The 16,499-nt window shown below is 46.2% G+C and overlaps 1 protein-coding gene across 2 annotated transcripts; it reads left to right on the top strand.

Moving 5' to 3' along the window:
- Positions 1-1,065: 1,065 nt before the first annotated feature.
- On the top strand, positions 1,066-15,978 carry u2surp (U2 snRNP-associated SURP domain containing; the record flags this gene model as incomplete). 2 transcript variants are annotated; one of them, XM_084461565.1, is made up of 26 exons in its annotated part: positions 1,066-1,110; positions 2,005-2,103; positions 2,294-2,405; positions 2,593-2,711; positions 2,802-2,872; positions 3,428-3,516; positions 3,700-3,735; positions 3,856-3,938; positions 4,519-4,684; positions 5,308-5,519; positions 6,033-6,076; positions 7,521-7,625; positions 9,676-9,742; positions 9,851-10,014; positions 10,340-10,502; positions 10,605-10,684; positions 10,899-10,986; positions 11,260-11,418; positions 12,259-12,490; positions 13,270-13,356; positions 13,518-13,566; positions 14,023-14,170; positions 14,466-14,576; positions 14,806-14,966; positions 15,123-15,305; positions 15,525-15,978. In XM_084461565.1, 26 exons carry the CDS (start codon positions 1,066-1,068, stop codon positions 15,661-15,663), a joined length of 3,012 nt encoding a protein of 1,003 aa, XP_084317691.1. In that variant the 3' UTR covers positions 15,664-15,978. The 2 variants fall into 2 exon arrangements, with proteins under 2 accessions (XP_084317691.1, XP_084317690.1); XM_084461564.1 differs by having other exon boundaries at positions 15,099-15,305.
- Positions 15,979-16,499: the final 521 nt, after the last annotated feature.

The raw sequence follows: 16,499 nt of genomic DNA, 5'->3' as shown, positions 1-16,499 counted from the left end.
CTGGAACCTGTGACAATGTATTGAACAGAGGCAGGGGAAAGGGGAAGAAAATGTTCAGCCTAATCTTGAAAACGTTATTATATGACGACATTATCGCGTGGGTCCAATTAGGCCCAATGTGGGTCAATGTAGTGCTATTTGTCAGTTTCAACGTTCTGCATGTGCCCTAACAGGCAGACACGCATAGCCTATCGATGAATGAATAGAGATGGATGAATGGTATAAATAGATAGATAGATAGATAGATAGATAGATAGATAGATAGATAGATAGATAGATCAGACAGAGACAGACAGACAGACAGACAGACAGACAGACAGACAGACAGACAGACAGACAGACAGATAGATAGATAGATAGATAGATAGATAGATAGATAGATAGATAGATAGATAGATAGATAAACAGATAGATGGTGGCACCATCTTGTGGACTAATAAGGTAGGGGCATGTTCTTTAGCCTTTTAATTCAGAGCCTATGTTACTGTATCATTTTGTAATGTTCCCTTACGTTTTAAAAACCTTAAGGATTCAAACATGAATGATTAATAATAGCCTACAATTAAAACAAGAATAATAGGCTACGTAGGCTAATATTTACCAATAATTATTAGTCTAGTTGCACATTTTGCATTACCAAACACAAATTAGAAACAAACATAGAGAAATGCCATACATATGTAAATACTTGTTTGTTGTTTGTTTTTAAATCCCCCTCTTATCTTATATAAAAAAGGGGAATTTATCTCTTATATTTTAAATCCCCCTTTGAATTAATATCCATCAATCAATCAATCAATCAAAGCTTTATTTGTATAGCGCATTTCATACCCAGAGGCAACACAATGCGCTTTACAGAGAACAAGGGAGGTGGGTAAACGACCCACCCCTACATATTCCAGAGGGAAGCAAAAAAACAGTAATCACCCGGGGGCCAGATAATGAGCTGTAAAAAATCTTCCCTGACCCCTCAGGATCCCTGATCCATACGTTCGTATTTGATTATTTTCACTACTAACACACTTCATCCAACAATCGGTAATCGACCTATTCAACAGTACGGAGATGGCGGACCGAACGCCTGGTGGATCTCAAAAAGCCAGCGCAAAGGTTTCATTATTTGTCCTTAGTTACTGTTTGTGGTGCATATACTTTGAAATGCTTTTCATAATAATAATAACCACTGATGTATTTTAACAGTTGTGGTTGGGAAAGTGTCACATTGTGTTGCTCTACACGTGCAAGATTGCAGTGGGGGCGCGGTGTGACCACGTAGCTAGCTAGCTAACGTTAGCTAACGCCTAGCTAGCCTGTGTTAGCTCGCTAGTTTAGGCCTAGGTAGCGCTAGTAAGCTCGAAACGAGTGGAGCACATTAGCCGATAAGGTTTATATCGCCAGAAATGCGCATAACCTTATTGATTAGGGTACAGCGTGTTTCCTATAAAAGTGTCTAATGTGTCGTCTAATCTGTGTGTGTGTTGGCTAACGTCAGCTAATTGAGCCCAGTGTCACCTTGCTGGTCCCCGATGCTGCTGGCTAAGCTAGCTAACGGAGCTGCTGCCACAACAAGTTCATGTTTTGCCGCCTCCAGCACGGAGTCGAGACCTCCGGCTCAGGCCTGCTAGCCAGGGAACTTTGTGTTGTGGACATTACCTGTTTTACGGTCACAGTAATCGACTAACAGTTGTCTAACTATAGTCCACTATGTGTTTGGTTATTACACAGAGACTAACGTTATTTCTAGCTAGTAGACCTACCCGATAGATACATGTAGCACTAGCTAAGTTGCCTAACGTAGCTAGTTGACGACCAGCAACACTGTCGTTACGAAACAAGAAGACTTGTCAAGCCTCAAGACACAAGTAGAGACAAATCACTTTTCATACATCGGGCAGTAATCATAATAATAGCATAGCCGTAGCTATTGTTTGAATAATAGCATAGACGTAGCTATGGTTTTACTGTGGATTTAGTTAAGAAAATGTGTTTTGTTTACATTTTCAGGCGCTGCTTGAGAGCAAGTTGAAGTCATTTAGCATTGGTAAAATGGCTGTAGCCAAGAGGACTCTTAGCAAAAAGGAACAAGATGAAATCAAAAAGAAGGTAATGTCTTACTGTGTGACCATGCAGTTTGAATCAAGTTCACTTTCCACATCCAACACACTCATTATTTGCATTCTAAAAGGCATACTGACTAAAGTGTTTGTTTTGGGAAGATATCACTGTGATATACAGGGTCTACTAGTGTAGTGTCCTGTGAAAGATGCTAACTGTATTGCGTGCTGTGGTGCAGGAGGATGAGCGAGCAGCTGCAGAGATTTACGAGGAGTTTCTTGCTGCGTTCGAAGGAGGCGAGGGGAAGGTCAAGGCTTTTGTCCGAGGTGGCATCGCAAATGCCTCAAAAGGTAAGGCTATGTTACTTACTGAGGGAGACTTTGCCCGAAAGTTACCATGAAATGTAATACTTACAGATATTGTGTGCTTCAATACTATACAAATTGAAAATGTAGGCCTACACAAAAATGTTGAATACTAAGTATTACATAGTATTTTGTCAAAACTGTTTGTTCTCTTTGGTGTTTGCCTTTACAGAAGAAGCTGCTGCTGACGATAAGAAGGGCAAGCTGTACAAACCCAAATCCCGCTTTGAAACGAAAAGCTTCCTGCCTTTGGAAACCCCTCCGCAATTTTTAGCATTAGACAAAAGAAATGTACGTATCACCGTCGTCAGCATTTTCCTGTCGTTCTGTCAGTCATATCACCCTCTCTCGAAACTTATCTTTCCACCCCCCCCCTCCCAGACTCTGAAGAAACCAACTGATAAAGAAAAGAAGAAAAGTAACCTGGAGCTCTTCAAGGAAGAACTTAAACAGTAAGCTTCACACATCACTCTCTTTCTCCCTCCTCCCCATGCCTTTTTAAGATTGGCCATGATTTGATCTGACATGCTAATACCGTACAAGCCCACTAGACCCCTCAGGTCGTCAGAGAGAGGCTTTTCAGCTGTCCGTAGAGTCAGGTGTAAATGAGGCGAGGCAGCCTTTAGCTTTTATGCCTCCCAGAGCTGGAACCAGCCTCCATATGATCTCAGGCACACACCCACCACTATGAGCTTTACATCCAGACTGAAAACACTACTTTTCTCACAGGCCTTTTGAATGAACGATTCACAGTGCATTGTATTTCTCTTATTTATTTTGGAGCTATTTTATTGATTTTATTGCTGTTATTTTATCTGGTTTTACAGATGTTATCATTTTTATTGTATTTTATTGATTCTTTCCCTTGTTATTTAACTGTTTTTTTGTGTGTTGCCTTTGTTTTATTACTGTGAAGCACTTTGAATTGCATTCAAAGTGCTTCACAGCACTTTGACCATGTCCACACTGACCATGTCTCTCTTTCTCTCTCTCTGTCCCTCTCTCAGGATACAGGAGGAGAGAGATGAAAGGCACAAGTTGAAAGGGCGAGTCAGTCGTTTCGAGCCTCTCTCCGGCATGGAAGGAAGACGCTCGTGTAAGTGTCTGCGTTCTCTCGGCAGCGCGCGGCTGGACCGCCAGCCTCTCACGCCCCCCCCAGGGTCTCGGGATAACACCCCTTATCTGGCGCACGCTGCACTTGCACCACGACCCCCCCCCCCCCCCTGTACACTCTTGGGTTTGGAAAACAATTTATATACTGCTTTTCTGCTTCTTTTAGCGGATGGTTCTTCAAGAAGAAACCGTCCGTCCAGTGGTAATTTTGACTTAATACAGTGTACAGCATGCCTTGAATATATCCATCTGGCTGAGAGTGAACGTCGCCACCCCTAACGGACCTCGTATCAAAAACCCTGCTTCCTTTCTCTCGCCGCAGTTCTGGACGACTCCGCCCCCGGCTCGCACGACGTCGGAGACCCCTCCACCACAAACCTGTACCTGGGAAACATCAACCCCCAGGTGACGTTCGTGAACCTAATTTTGAATGGTTCTCAGCATTTCGACCAAAAAAAAATGAGTTCGGGAACCCGAAAGCTGGTTCCGAACCGGCACCACAAAATAGTTTTTCAGTGCGAACCGTGACGACATCATGGGCGTGGGCTGGCGTACAACGGTTCGGCTCAAAACTGGTCGAAACGTGGGCCTGTTCTCTGGACAGAACCAAGGTTCCAGGAATTTTGAACAGTTCTTTTGGTGGAAATGGGGTATGAGGGGATTAGAAGGAAGTGGAGCACGGGCAGTGTTGGCTGGTGTGATGATGGAACTATGAAACGTCGTAGCGCTATTGCAGTGATTTGTTTAAGCCCGCCTTATGAAAAGTTAAACCCACCTTTGTTCAGTTTAAGAAGAAACCTGATTTAGAGTGGAGTGAGATCATCTTAAATAAGGACTACCCCTCCTGTCTCCCCCCCTCGTGATTGGTCTTGTTGTGGTGTGTAGACCTATGCCCCCCCCCCCCCATTGCTCTCTCTAAAGCGCATTGTGTTGCCTCTGTGTATGATATGCGCTATACAAATATAGTTTGCTTTGATTTGATTAGATGAACGAGGAGATGCTGTGCCAGGAGTTCGGGCGCTACGGCCCGCTGGCGAGCGTGAAGATCATGTGGCCCCGGACGGACGAGGAGAGGGCCCGCGAGCGCAACTGCGGCTTCGTGGCCTTCATGAGCCGGAGGGACGCCGAGCGTGCACTCAAGAACCTCAACGGTAGCCGACGGCCGGACCAACCCACCCCACCGCCCACAGTAGTCTCATTGTGTCAGCCAGGCCATGTCTCGGATATCACCCACACAACAGGATCAGGCTCTCATTTCACACTCCACAATTAGCTGTCAGATTATAGCGGCGTAGGGCTGGGTTTAAAAAATTGATTAATTCATGAATCCCAAAATCGATCTTTAATTTAATGAATGAATGAATGAAGGAATGAATAGTTCATTCATTCATTTTTGGAAATCAGTATCGATACCCAGCCCTAGTATTGATGTGTTGCATAACTTGGCAGTCATGTAATCAAGGTTACAGCTAAAAAAAAACTTTAAAAAAACAGGTTTTAGTAACACTAACCGAATCGATATTGAATCGAATGGAATTGAATCGTGATAATCGATTCTGAACCTTGTGAATCGGAATCGAATCGATTCTTGAAATTCGAATCGATACCCAGCCTTATAGCGGCGTATTACGCTTGGAATTCGATCGATTGCGGATGAAACGGGGGGGTGAACGCTAGCGTTGTGGCATCTCATCGGGTCTCTCTCTCTCTCTCCCTCCCTCCCTCTCTCCCCCCCCCCCCTCTCCCCCCCTCTCCCTCTCCCCACACACCCCAGGCAAGATGATCATGAACTTTGAGATGAAGCTGGGCTGGGGCAAGGGCGTGCCCATCCCCCCCCACCCCATCTACATCCCCCCCTCGATGATGGAGCACACGTTGCCCCCGCCCCCCTCCGGCCTGCCATTCAACGCCCAGCCCCGCGAGAGGCTCAAGAACCCCAACACAGCCCTCCTCCCTCCGCCCAAAAACAAGGAGGAGTTCGACAAGGTAACTCCCAGCGCCCCAGCCGAGCTTTCTCTTCTAGATATGAGCTGTGCTTTCTGCTAGCCAGGATAGTCTTCTAGATATGAGCTGTGCTTTCTGCTAGCCAGGATAGTCTTCTAGATATGAGCTGTGCTTTCTGCTAGCCAGGATAGTCTTTTAGGTCAGGTTCTTGGTCATAGATTCTGTTGTTCTTGCTCTACCATACATTGAACAGAGTAGTTGAGTAGAATTTTCAAAACTTGGGTTTAGGGAAAGCTGTAAGCCCAGGTATTTAGTAGTGAGTGGTTATACAAAAGGTGTTTTTATATCAAGGGTAAGTGTGGAACTAATAGGCCTGTAAGAAATGTCTTTATTTGCAGAGATAGGGTATGATATAACTTTTGTAAAACTTACAGCAGTAAAGGAAACTTGTTTTTTCTATGCAGTTTTCAAATGCATTATATATTTTTGCACCTGTTGCCTTTTAACAATACTCACATATTCTATGTTTATTATCTGATGTGACTTCATATACAGACTCTGTCGCAAGCCATAGTCAAAGTGGTTATCCCAACAGAAAGGTACATGTTTTTCTTTTTTTAATTGGTGTAAAACTTAACAAAAACATCCCATAAGAATGAACCCAAAAGTTTGATCAGTTGGATCACAGCATGCTACCGGGGGGGCGTTCCGTATGGGTGAGCAACAGTTGAGGCCAATAAACGTTTATTATCTGTTATCTCACAAGCTTTGTGTTGATAAGTAGTATACAGTATCTCACTCACACTTGCAGGATCCATTAATAGTACACTCGTACATTTGCACACCTACCTAACTCTCAAAGCTGGCCAGCAAACATCAGCGTAGTAGTTTGCGCTGTCATAATTTATTGACTGAGCACTGACTCCCACAGAGTTTCCATGTTACTGTACCTCATCAGGTCACAGAACCACATATTTGGCGAGTTATTAAATAGTCGCATAGTAAACACACCCACATGAATACCACGCAGGCTGTGATAGGTCCTTCATAATCAGGCCCCGCCCCTATGACTATTGCTCACCTAGACTGCCCCGCCCCCCTCAGCCTCTGCCAGCCAATCCAGGGGCTCGGCCAGACCCGGCCCCGGCTCAGAAATCCAAACACCCCCCTGCCCACTAGTCCCTATGACCTTTGACATTGGCCTTGGTGAGCAACACAAGTTGAACTGTCTGCAGCAGCGAGGGACCCTGCAAAGCATCATGGGATGGATTGGGAAAGTATACAGAATTTTACCCCCGCCATTGGTACGATCGGCTCCAATACTACCAAGTAAATGTTGATCTGTGTTGTCCAATGAAAGACAGACACCCTTTGTTGTTTTGTTGGCCACTTTAGGCTAATATACATCAACCCAGACACAGCACTGTAGACCCCGCCCCCTCCCCAGTCAAATTCTCTGTCAACCCATTTGCTCTTTATTCATTCACATTTCCACCAAGTTTGTTGTTATTTAGCCTATTTAGGCCAACAATCCTATACTGCTTTGGTTCGTCACTGAGCGGTGTTGCAGAGGCAGTGTATTGGCCGATTCGTCTGTCAATCCAGTGTCTCTCCAATCCCCTCTCGCGTTGCCACCCACTCTCTAGAGTTCCACTGTCCCCCCATTCCTTGCTATCTCAACTTGTTTGGTAGGGAGACGGTAGCTAAGCAATTTCCTACTATAATTAATTATCAGTTTAATGACTTATCGGTTTCATAACTTGTGTCAACTGTTTAGGATAATTAGGTTTAGGCAGTTCAGATAATTTTAGATGCCTTTAGTGTTAAGGTGAAATATTTAAATCGGTGCACATAAAATATCAGTGGTTTAATACTCATTGCACTGTGGATCTTTTAGCATTTTTTTTTTTTTTTACACATGAATGTTGTTTCTGTAAAGTGTGTGTAGGACCAGAGGCGTAGATGAGGCTAGCGGGCAGGCAGTGTGTTTGGTGCGAGGCCCGGCCACTCAATCTGTATGCTTTAACTGTGTTTTTCTTCTAGGAATTTGCTTTCTCTCATCCACCGAATGATCGAGTTCGTGGTGCGTGAGGGCCCCATGTTCGAAGCCATGATCATGAACCGAGAGATCAACAACCCCATGTACAGGTGAGCGCCAGCATTTCCCCACCTGTCGGTTATCGTCGCAGCTAGGGCTGGGTTTAAAAAAAATCAAATGATTCAGAATCGACTCATGAATCCCAAAATCGATCTTTTATTTAATGAATAAATGAAGGAATGAATAGTTCATTAATTCATTCAATGATTCATTCATTCATTCATTTTTGGAAATCAGTATCGATACCCAGCCCTAGTATTGATGTGTTGCATAACTTGGCAGTCATGTAATTAAGGTTACAGCTAAAAAAAACAGGTTGTAGTACACTAACCGAATTGATATTGAATCGTGATAATCGATTCTGAACCTTGTGAATCGGAATCGAATCGATTCTTAAAATTGTAATGGATACCCAGCCCTAGCTGCAGCGCTGCTGCGTATCTGAGGCAGGGCTCTAAGCTTACATTTTTCACTAGGAGCACATGTGCTCCTAAATGAAAAAATTTAGGAGCACAGAAAGAAATTTAGGAGCGCAATGTAAAATTTTAAATAACAGATTTTTATTAGCAACACACACATTAGGCCTACTGCCATCAACAATAAACAATAATAACCTGCTCACCATAGGAGCTCTCATCCTCTTCTACTATACTATTCCCACACACTTCATCATGTGCATCGGTCCTAATGAAGACTATACTATTCCCACACACTTCATCATGTGCATTGGTCCTATTGAAGACTATAGCCTACTATTCCCACACACTTCATCATATGCATTGGTCCTAATGAAGACTATAGCCTACTATTCCCACACACTTCATCAAGTGCATTGGTCCTAATGAAGACTATAGCCTACTATTCCCACACACTTCATCATATGCATTGGTCCTAATGAAGACTATAGCCTACTATTCCCACACACTTCATCAAGTGCATTGGTCCTAATGAAGACTATAGCCTACTATTCCCACACACTTCATCAAGTGCATTGGTCCTAATGAAGACTATACTATTCCTACACACTTCATCAGGTGCATTGGTCCTAATGAAGACCATACTATTCCCACACTTCATCATGTGCATTGGTCCTAATGAAGACCATACTATTCCCACACACTGCATCATATTCATTGGTTCTAATGAATGACTATTCATGACTATGGCCCAATCCCAATACCCCCCCTTAGCCCTAACCCTTGGCCCTACCCCTACATTTTGCGCGTTCACGCGTATGGTAGTGTCCCATTCCTTTTAGCTTCTAGGGCTAGGGAGCATATGGAGGGCTAGTGGACGTTCAAACAGTCCTCCAAAACGAGGGTTATCAGATGCTGATTTGAAACCGAGGGGTATATGAAAATTCACACAATGCTTTGCGAACTTAGGCAGGGATATGAAATAGCTGCTGGTGCCGTGAAAAAACGTGGGAAGAAAGCCCAATATCTTCACAAATAATCATTCAAAAATTTTAAAATCCGTGGAAAAGCTTAGTTTAATGTAGATGCAAAGGAACATGTCATTTGATCGTTATGACACGCATTTTTTACGAAGTCGGTATTTCATTGCATTTTGATGTGGATCCAGTAAGTTACTGGTAGGCTACGGTTTAATGTTGAATCTAATCGAATCAATAGATTTTTGAGTGACAGTTGATTCGACTCCCCCCGGGCCTCACCGAATTCCTCTCTCTCCTTGGTTCAACTTTGCCTGGCAAAATACAATTGAATGGGCTTCATTTTGTTAACGTTACTGACAGGGGCATTCGCGCCTGCACAGTCGTTTTTGAGTGAGGGCAGCTGAGCTGTCATCGCGCGTCATCACGAGAGTTCTGCGCGTTGCAGGTTGCAGTCGTAGGACTTGTCATAAAAATAAAAAAAGTTGTGGGACTTGTGTTGACTAGTTTGATCCAATTTGCATGGATTTATTTTAGGCAAAAAATGCGAGTGAAATAGTTGAAAACAGTACTCGCACAGTGTGCTCCTAAATGATTTTTTCTGATCGCACAAAACAATTTTTAGTCGCAAATGCGAGTAAAATGGTTGCACCTTAGAGCCCTGTGAGGTGCAGAATGCTGACCCGCTCCCCTCCCGTGTGAAGCAGGTTTCTGTTTGAGAACCAGAGCCCAGCACACGTGTATTACCGGTGGAAAATCTACTCCATACTACAGGTCCGTAGAGCACTTTACTACGACTACTATTGCTACGACCAGCTCATTCTTCAAGAGCGATGAACGCTCCTGTGAACGCTCCTGAACGATGTCTCCTGACCTCTCCAGGGAGAAGCGCCGACAAAATGGCGGACGGAGGAATTCCGCATGTTCAAGAACGGCTCTCTGTGGCGCCCGCCTCCTCTCAACCCCTACCTGCACGGCACGTTCGAGGAGGGGGAGGAGGAGGAGGAAGAGGACGAGCCCGGCAAGAAAGGCTGCCTAAAAGAAGAGTAGGTTCCCTTATTTTTTTACCACACAGCCCGAGAAGTGTTGAAAGGTGCCAAGCGCGGAAGCGTTCCTCCTGTAACTCCCTGTCCCTGTGGAGCGAGCGCTACGGCCCAATGCTGATACTCTGACCTCATCTGCTTGATTTCCCCCTTCCTCTCTCTCCTCTCCTTCGTTACTTTTTCACCCCCCCCCCCCCCCCCCCTCCCGTCATCCTCTTGTCAACCTCTTTTGTGCCCGCCCTCCCCTCCTCCTCCCCCCATCTCTCTCCCTCCCCCTCCCTCTTTTCACCACCCTTCCCATCCCTCTATCCGCCCCCCCTCTCCCCAGAGAGAGAGACAAGCTGGAGGAGCTCCTGCGCGGTCTCACCCCCAGGAAGGGCGACATCGCCGAGGCCATGCTGTTCTGCCTGAGCCACGCGGACGCCGCTGAGGAGATAGTGGAGTGCGTGGCTGAGTCGCTGTCCATCCTCAAGACGCCGCTCCCCAAGAAGGCAAGCGCTGCGCCCCGCACCCGCCGGACCACACGCCGTCCCATCCGTCCGTAGTCCGTCGCTCAGCATCCATTTCTCTCGTCTTTGTCTTTGTTGGCCCAGATCGCAAGGCTGTACCTCGTGTCCGACGTGCTGTACAACTCGTCCGCCAAAGTCGCCAACGCCTCTTACTACAGGAAATAGTAAGTCGCCGGATTCGCTTCAGTCACACGGCTGTTTAAGCTGCACTTAAACTAGCACCGTTGCTCGTGGTGGGACAACCTACCAAGCAAATAGCGTACGAGTGGTTCTTCTGAAAATGCGTACTTGATTATTAGGATTTCGTTGTCACGACGTAACCGAGCACACCTACCCAGATGGCCGTTAGTGACCCTGTCCTCTCTCTCTGCCCGCCAGCTTTGAGACCAAACTCTGCCAGGTGTTCTCGGACCTCAACGCCACGTACAGGACCATACAGGGCCACCTCCAGTCGGAGAACTTCAAGGTACTCAGCCGAATCACCCCGAACACACTGTAGAAAATGCAGCCGGTATCTCTTGTGTTTAACCTTAGAGAGCCTTGAGGGGAAAAGACCTTCAACATCTCTATAAATTGCATGGACATAAGTAGACTCAGCTAGAGTACATAAGTAGACCCTCTCTGCTTCACTGTTCTCACACTCTCTCTCTCTCTCTCTCTCTCTCTCTCTCTCTCTCTCTCTCTCTCTCTCTCTCTCTCCCCCCCCCCCCCCACCTCTCCGTCTCTCTGTGCGTCATAGCAACGGGTGATGTCGTGCTTCCGGGCGTGGGAGGACTGGGCCGTCTACCCGGACCCCTTCCTCATCAAGCTCCAGAACATCTTCCTGGGCCTGGTCAACCTCCCCTCGGACAAGGAGCCCGTTCCCGCGCCCGTCGCCGTCTCTGCCGCCATCCTAGAGGTCGGCACGCGACCTTTCTCAGCCCGTCCTTGGCTTAGCCATAGCTGGAGGCTGTGGGGGGGTTGGGTTAAGGAGGGAATGCAGTGGCCTATAGAGCGCCTAAGCGGAAGCAGGAAGAGAAAACCGTCATGGGACCTTAAATCTGAAAAAATATGAATAGTAGTGAATGGCATGAGAAAAATAATTTCTTGATCCCGATTGATTTGTGCCATGACATCACATATGCTGTTTTTTAATTTAAAACATACATTTTGCTTATCAGTTAACTCCCACGTTAGCTAATATTAGCTAGCCAACATTACACTCGTTTAACACTCACCAAAACCTTGTAAGGCTGATCTCGCATGCCAGCTCTTAGAGAACTGACTAACTCTCCTTTCACATTCCTGCAGCTCCCAACATGGCCAGACTAATAGTGATTTTCACCTCTTTTAATCATGTTCTGGAATAACAGCTGTATATTATTACGACAAACTGTGACTTTCTTGACTTGCAAAATTATGTTTTAAATTGACAAACATCATATGTGATGGGCATGGCGCAATTCAGACAGGATCAAGAAATTATTTGTTAATCGCCATTGACTACTGTACATATTCTTTCCGAATTAAGGTCCCATGGTATGGCTCTTCCTGCTTCCACTTAGACACCCTGTACCCAGAAAGGGTGAAATACTGAGTATGGCCAAAGTGGGAAATGTAGTTTATGGGCATAGTGGGAAATGTACTTATATGTTGATGCTGGTTGTTCAATAGTGCTACGATCCTAAAATATATTTCTTCTGAATCGTAATCTTTGAATGTGCTTCTGAAGTGCCCGAAACCCCTTCCTGGTTTCCAGACTCCGTCATTCGAGCGCTCCATCAGCCTGCCCCTGGCGGCGCCTGAGGTTGCGGAGGACATCGACGGCGCGCCTATCGGTGAGGACATGGACGGGGCCCTCCTGGAGGACATGGACGGCATGCCCATCGACGCGGCGGTGATGGACGCGCCCCCCCTTGACGGGGCCCCGCTGGACGACCTGGACGGCGTGCCCATCAAGGCGGTGGAGGAGGACCTGGACGGGGTGCCCTGTGAGTACGCCCGCTGGCTAGCTAACACGGCCCTGAGATCCCCACGCCCGCTGGCTAGCTAACACGGCCCTGAGATCCCCACGCCCGCTGGCTAGCTAACACGGCCCTGAGATCCCCACGCCCGCTGGCTAGCTAACACGGCCCTGAGATTCCAACGCAAACGCATTGTAACCGGGCTGTTGGGTCGCGGCAGTACAAACGAACAAGTAGACGGTAGATCAAAGCAGGACACGGCAGGGTTTTTTCCTGGCTCAGAATGGGTCTTTGGGGGGTGATGCGCACACAATTTTTGTGGGGGAAACCTTTGTTTTATGCCGAGTAGACTACCAGCATATATAGGCCTATATTCTTTGCTGTCGTTCTGACTGAGCTCACTTTTCACAGTCGTGGGAAATCAAAATGGATATGAAGCTAAACTGTTTAAGATACTGATAATTTGTCTATTATTGATCTCGATTACTAGTGGTCCAAACCATGGACAATGCAAGAAAGAGGAATGGGCTGCACTTGAAACAAGCTATCAAACACATTTGGAGAGGATTTGAATAGAGGATTTGATTTTTTATTCTAATTTTTTAGCATTTTGGCACTGGTGATTTTCCTTTGGCTCTGGCTAAAATGTCTTTGGGGGGCGCCAAAAAATCCTCTATGCAGGAAAAGCCCTGCACAGGGACACGTAACGAACGCTGTATCCTAGGGGAGACAGCGGTGTGTATCTGGTCTGTCGGGGGGGTTGGACGTACGGGCGCCGTGACCCTCTCTCTCCCCCCGTCTCTTAGTGGAACACTCAGGGACGAAAGCAGCCGCCTTCAAAGTAGCACCTTCCAAGTGGGAAGCAGTGGACGAGGCTGAGCTGGAGTCCCAAGGTGAGAGGTCAGGAGGAGGACCAGAAATGGACAAACGTGGACAAAGACGATTTGATAGTAGAAGTATATAGTCAGTGGGTTGTTTCACTCATTCACATTCATGCTCTGAGGCTAGAAGTTTACCATTCAGCTCCATTCAGCCTGGTCCCTTTCCTCCTCAGCTGTGACCACATGCAAATGGGAGATATTCGAACAACCGGAGGAAAAGAAGTGAGTTGAAATTTCGTGATGTTTTGTATCTTGATTCTATATAGGATTCTGTTTCTACTTATATTCACTAATGCCCAGTAATATATTAAATAAATAAGATCGACTCTTATTTACTCTTAATTTGACGATCCACGTGATTAATAGGAGTAGCCGAGAAGAAGAAAATGTTATGTCCAAAAAGACAATAGAATATTCATGTAACCTACCCTCTGTTAACTATGGGATGGCTCAGTTAGAACCTACCCTCTGATAATTATGGGATGGCTCTATTAGAACCTACCCTCTGATAATTATGGGATGGCTCTGTTAGAACCTACCCTGTGTTAATATGGGATGGCTGTCTTAGAACCTACCCTGTATTAATATGGGATGGCTCTGTTAGAACCTACCCTCTGTTAACTATGGAATGGCTCTGTTAGAACCCTCCCATGTCTGACCCCTGGTGTTCCCCCATAGGGCGGAGGTGGAGAGTGAGGATGAGGAGCGAAGCCCTGCCTCCGAGGACCCCCACAGCTACTCTAACCCCGTCAGAGAGGAGCCCGACTCCAAGGCCAAGCAGTCGGAGATGAACGAGGAGAAACGCTCCAAGCTGCGAGAGATTGAGGTACCGCTGTCCCATAGCTCCCTCAGTAACCTCTCATGATTACATTTCTACTGTTTGTTTTTGTTGTATGTGAGTTAGACAGACAGACAGACAAACACACAGGCTCAAACACACTACATGATTGCTCCAAATGAATACATCCTGTCCTGTTGTGGGGAAGAACCAACACGCACAAGCTAAAAAAAACGGGCGTCTTCACTCAGAAGGAACCCAAATAAACTCGGTTCTGCTTTTGTTTTGCGGTCCACGTTATTTGTTCTGAATGTGAGATTTGACCCGATTGTTCTCCTCTCAGGTTAAGGTCATGAAGTTCCAGGACGAGCTGGAGTCTGGGAAGAGGCCCAAGAAGTCTGGTCAGAGCCTCCAGGAGCAAGTAGAGCACTACAGAGACAAGCTCTTACAAAAGGTATGTAGTCTGATTCAATTAAACAAAAAAGATCCAAGGCACTCTCCTGGAAAACATTTTTAAAGGCCTTTATACGGTGCAGATGGCTATTTCATGGTGAAATTATGAAAACCTTAGACAATGCTAGCATTGCACCTTAAAAGAGCTGGGTCCAACCCACGCGTAGCGGAGCTAATGGCCACCTTCTGGCTCAAGTCTGATTAAACTTGGCCGTCTTGTCTTTTCGTAGGAAAAAGAAAAGGAAAAAATTGAACGAGAAAAAGAGAGGGAGAAAAAGGAGAAGGAGAAAATCGAGGCGCGTTCAAAAGACGTGAAGAAGGAGAAAGAGAAGGAGAAGGAGAGAGAGAAGGAGAGAGAGAAGGAGGAATCCACACCGACCAGGAAAGACAGGTACTTGTGGTTAATATGACACTGTGTTCCATTCAGTATAGCAACAACGGAAAACATGTTTACCTGACTGCTGCCGTGTCACCGTTTGCCCGGGAATGCAAATCACTCATTGGCCGACGTCGTCCCTGACAGACGTCTGTCTCCCGCGTTTGCTAGGAAACGGCGTCACAGCGGCTCGCCCAGCCCAACGAGGACCAGCAGCAGCAGACGCGCCCGGTCGCCTTCGCCGCGCTCTGAGAGGTCGGAGCGCTCGGAACGCTCCTACCCCAAGGACGTGTCTCGCTCGCGCTCCGCCCACAAAGACTCCCCTCGCTCCAGCAACAAGAAGTCATCCAAAAGGTCTGCCATTCTACCACCTCCACCACACACACACACACACACACAAATTGTATCTTGTTTGTTACTGTGAAGGAAGTAATTCATTTATTTTTCTGTTAAGTGATGTATGAAATATGATGTGGCGTTACTTGCCATTTGGTGACCTAGAGCGCCCGGTACAAGGGACAGATTTGACCCCTCCCTGACCCATCTCTCATCTCACCGTGTGGTCCTTCCCAGGTCGCCCTCGTCCCCGCGTACGCCCAAGCGGTCCAGGAGGTCGCGGTCCCGGACGCCCAAGAAATCTGCCAAGAAGTCCCGGTCCAAATCTCGCTCGCCACACCGCTCCCACAAGAAATCGAAGAAGAGCAAACACTGACCCGTACCCACATGTACCCTCTACCCCCTCCCCCCCCCTCCCCCCTCTGTGGTGAAAGGACTGTTCCTCTCTGCCTGAATGTTAGTGTACAGAGGATGAGAAGGGTATGCACGGGTTGGCCCCCATGGCAATTGGGCTGCCGTCACTGTTTTATATTGTAAGATATTGTTTGTGTGTGTGTGTGTGCGTCTCGCCCCCCGACCCCCTAAAGGAATTCACCTCCGTGGTAGACCACACCTGTACTGAGTGTGACGATAATGACTAGTCTTAAAAGTTCATGCTGTCTCATTTCTTTTTTTGTAGTTCACATTAAAAGGATTCATAATAAGCCATTGTTGGGTTTATTGAATAGATTCATACAAATGTTTGAGACTATATATAGAAATGTTTGAAGCTTTATATGAGACAAATCTCTTAAGCTGAGAAAATCATTTGATAACACTTTTCCTTTAAAAGTTGACATACCTCTTGTAAAGGCACTGTAATTGTATAGTAACTGTCATGTAATGATAGTTTTATGGTATAGCGTTAGCATGTACAGGTTATAGAAGTGGAAGGAGATATGGGGGTGGCTGTCCAGAGGTAAGTGGATGTGGCAAAAGGCAGCTAGTGTGTTAGTAAAACGAGATGAATATGAACATGCGTTCACCCCTGGAGAACCTCTTCTCTGTACCCAGTTCCACTCATGTAACTACATAAGCCCGACCTATAATTACATGGATGTTCCTATGTAACTGCAGTGTTACTACAGGTATTGTCATTAATATACACTTAGTATTGGTAGTATAGTTCAATGAATTATAAAGCAATGCTGTTATGATCCTTCAATTCATTTT

Source organism: Borostomias antarcticus (assembly GCF_949987555.1).
Source record: "Borostomias antarcticus genome assembly, chromosome: 2".
In the NCBI taxonomy this organism is placed as follows: domain Eukaryota; kingdom Metazoa; phylum Chordata; class Actinopteri; order Stomiiformes; family Stomiidae; genus Borostomias; species Borostomias antarcticus.
This window is presented reverse-complemented; position numbering and strand designations above follow the sequence as displayed.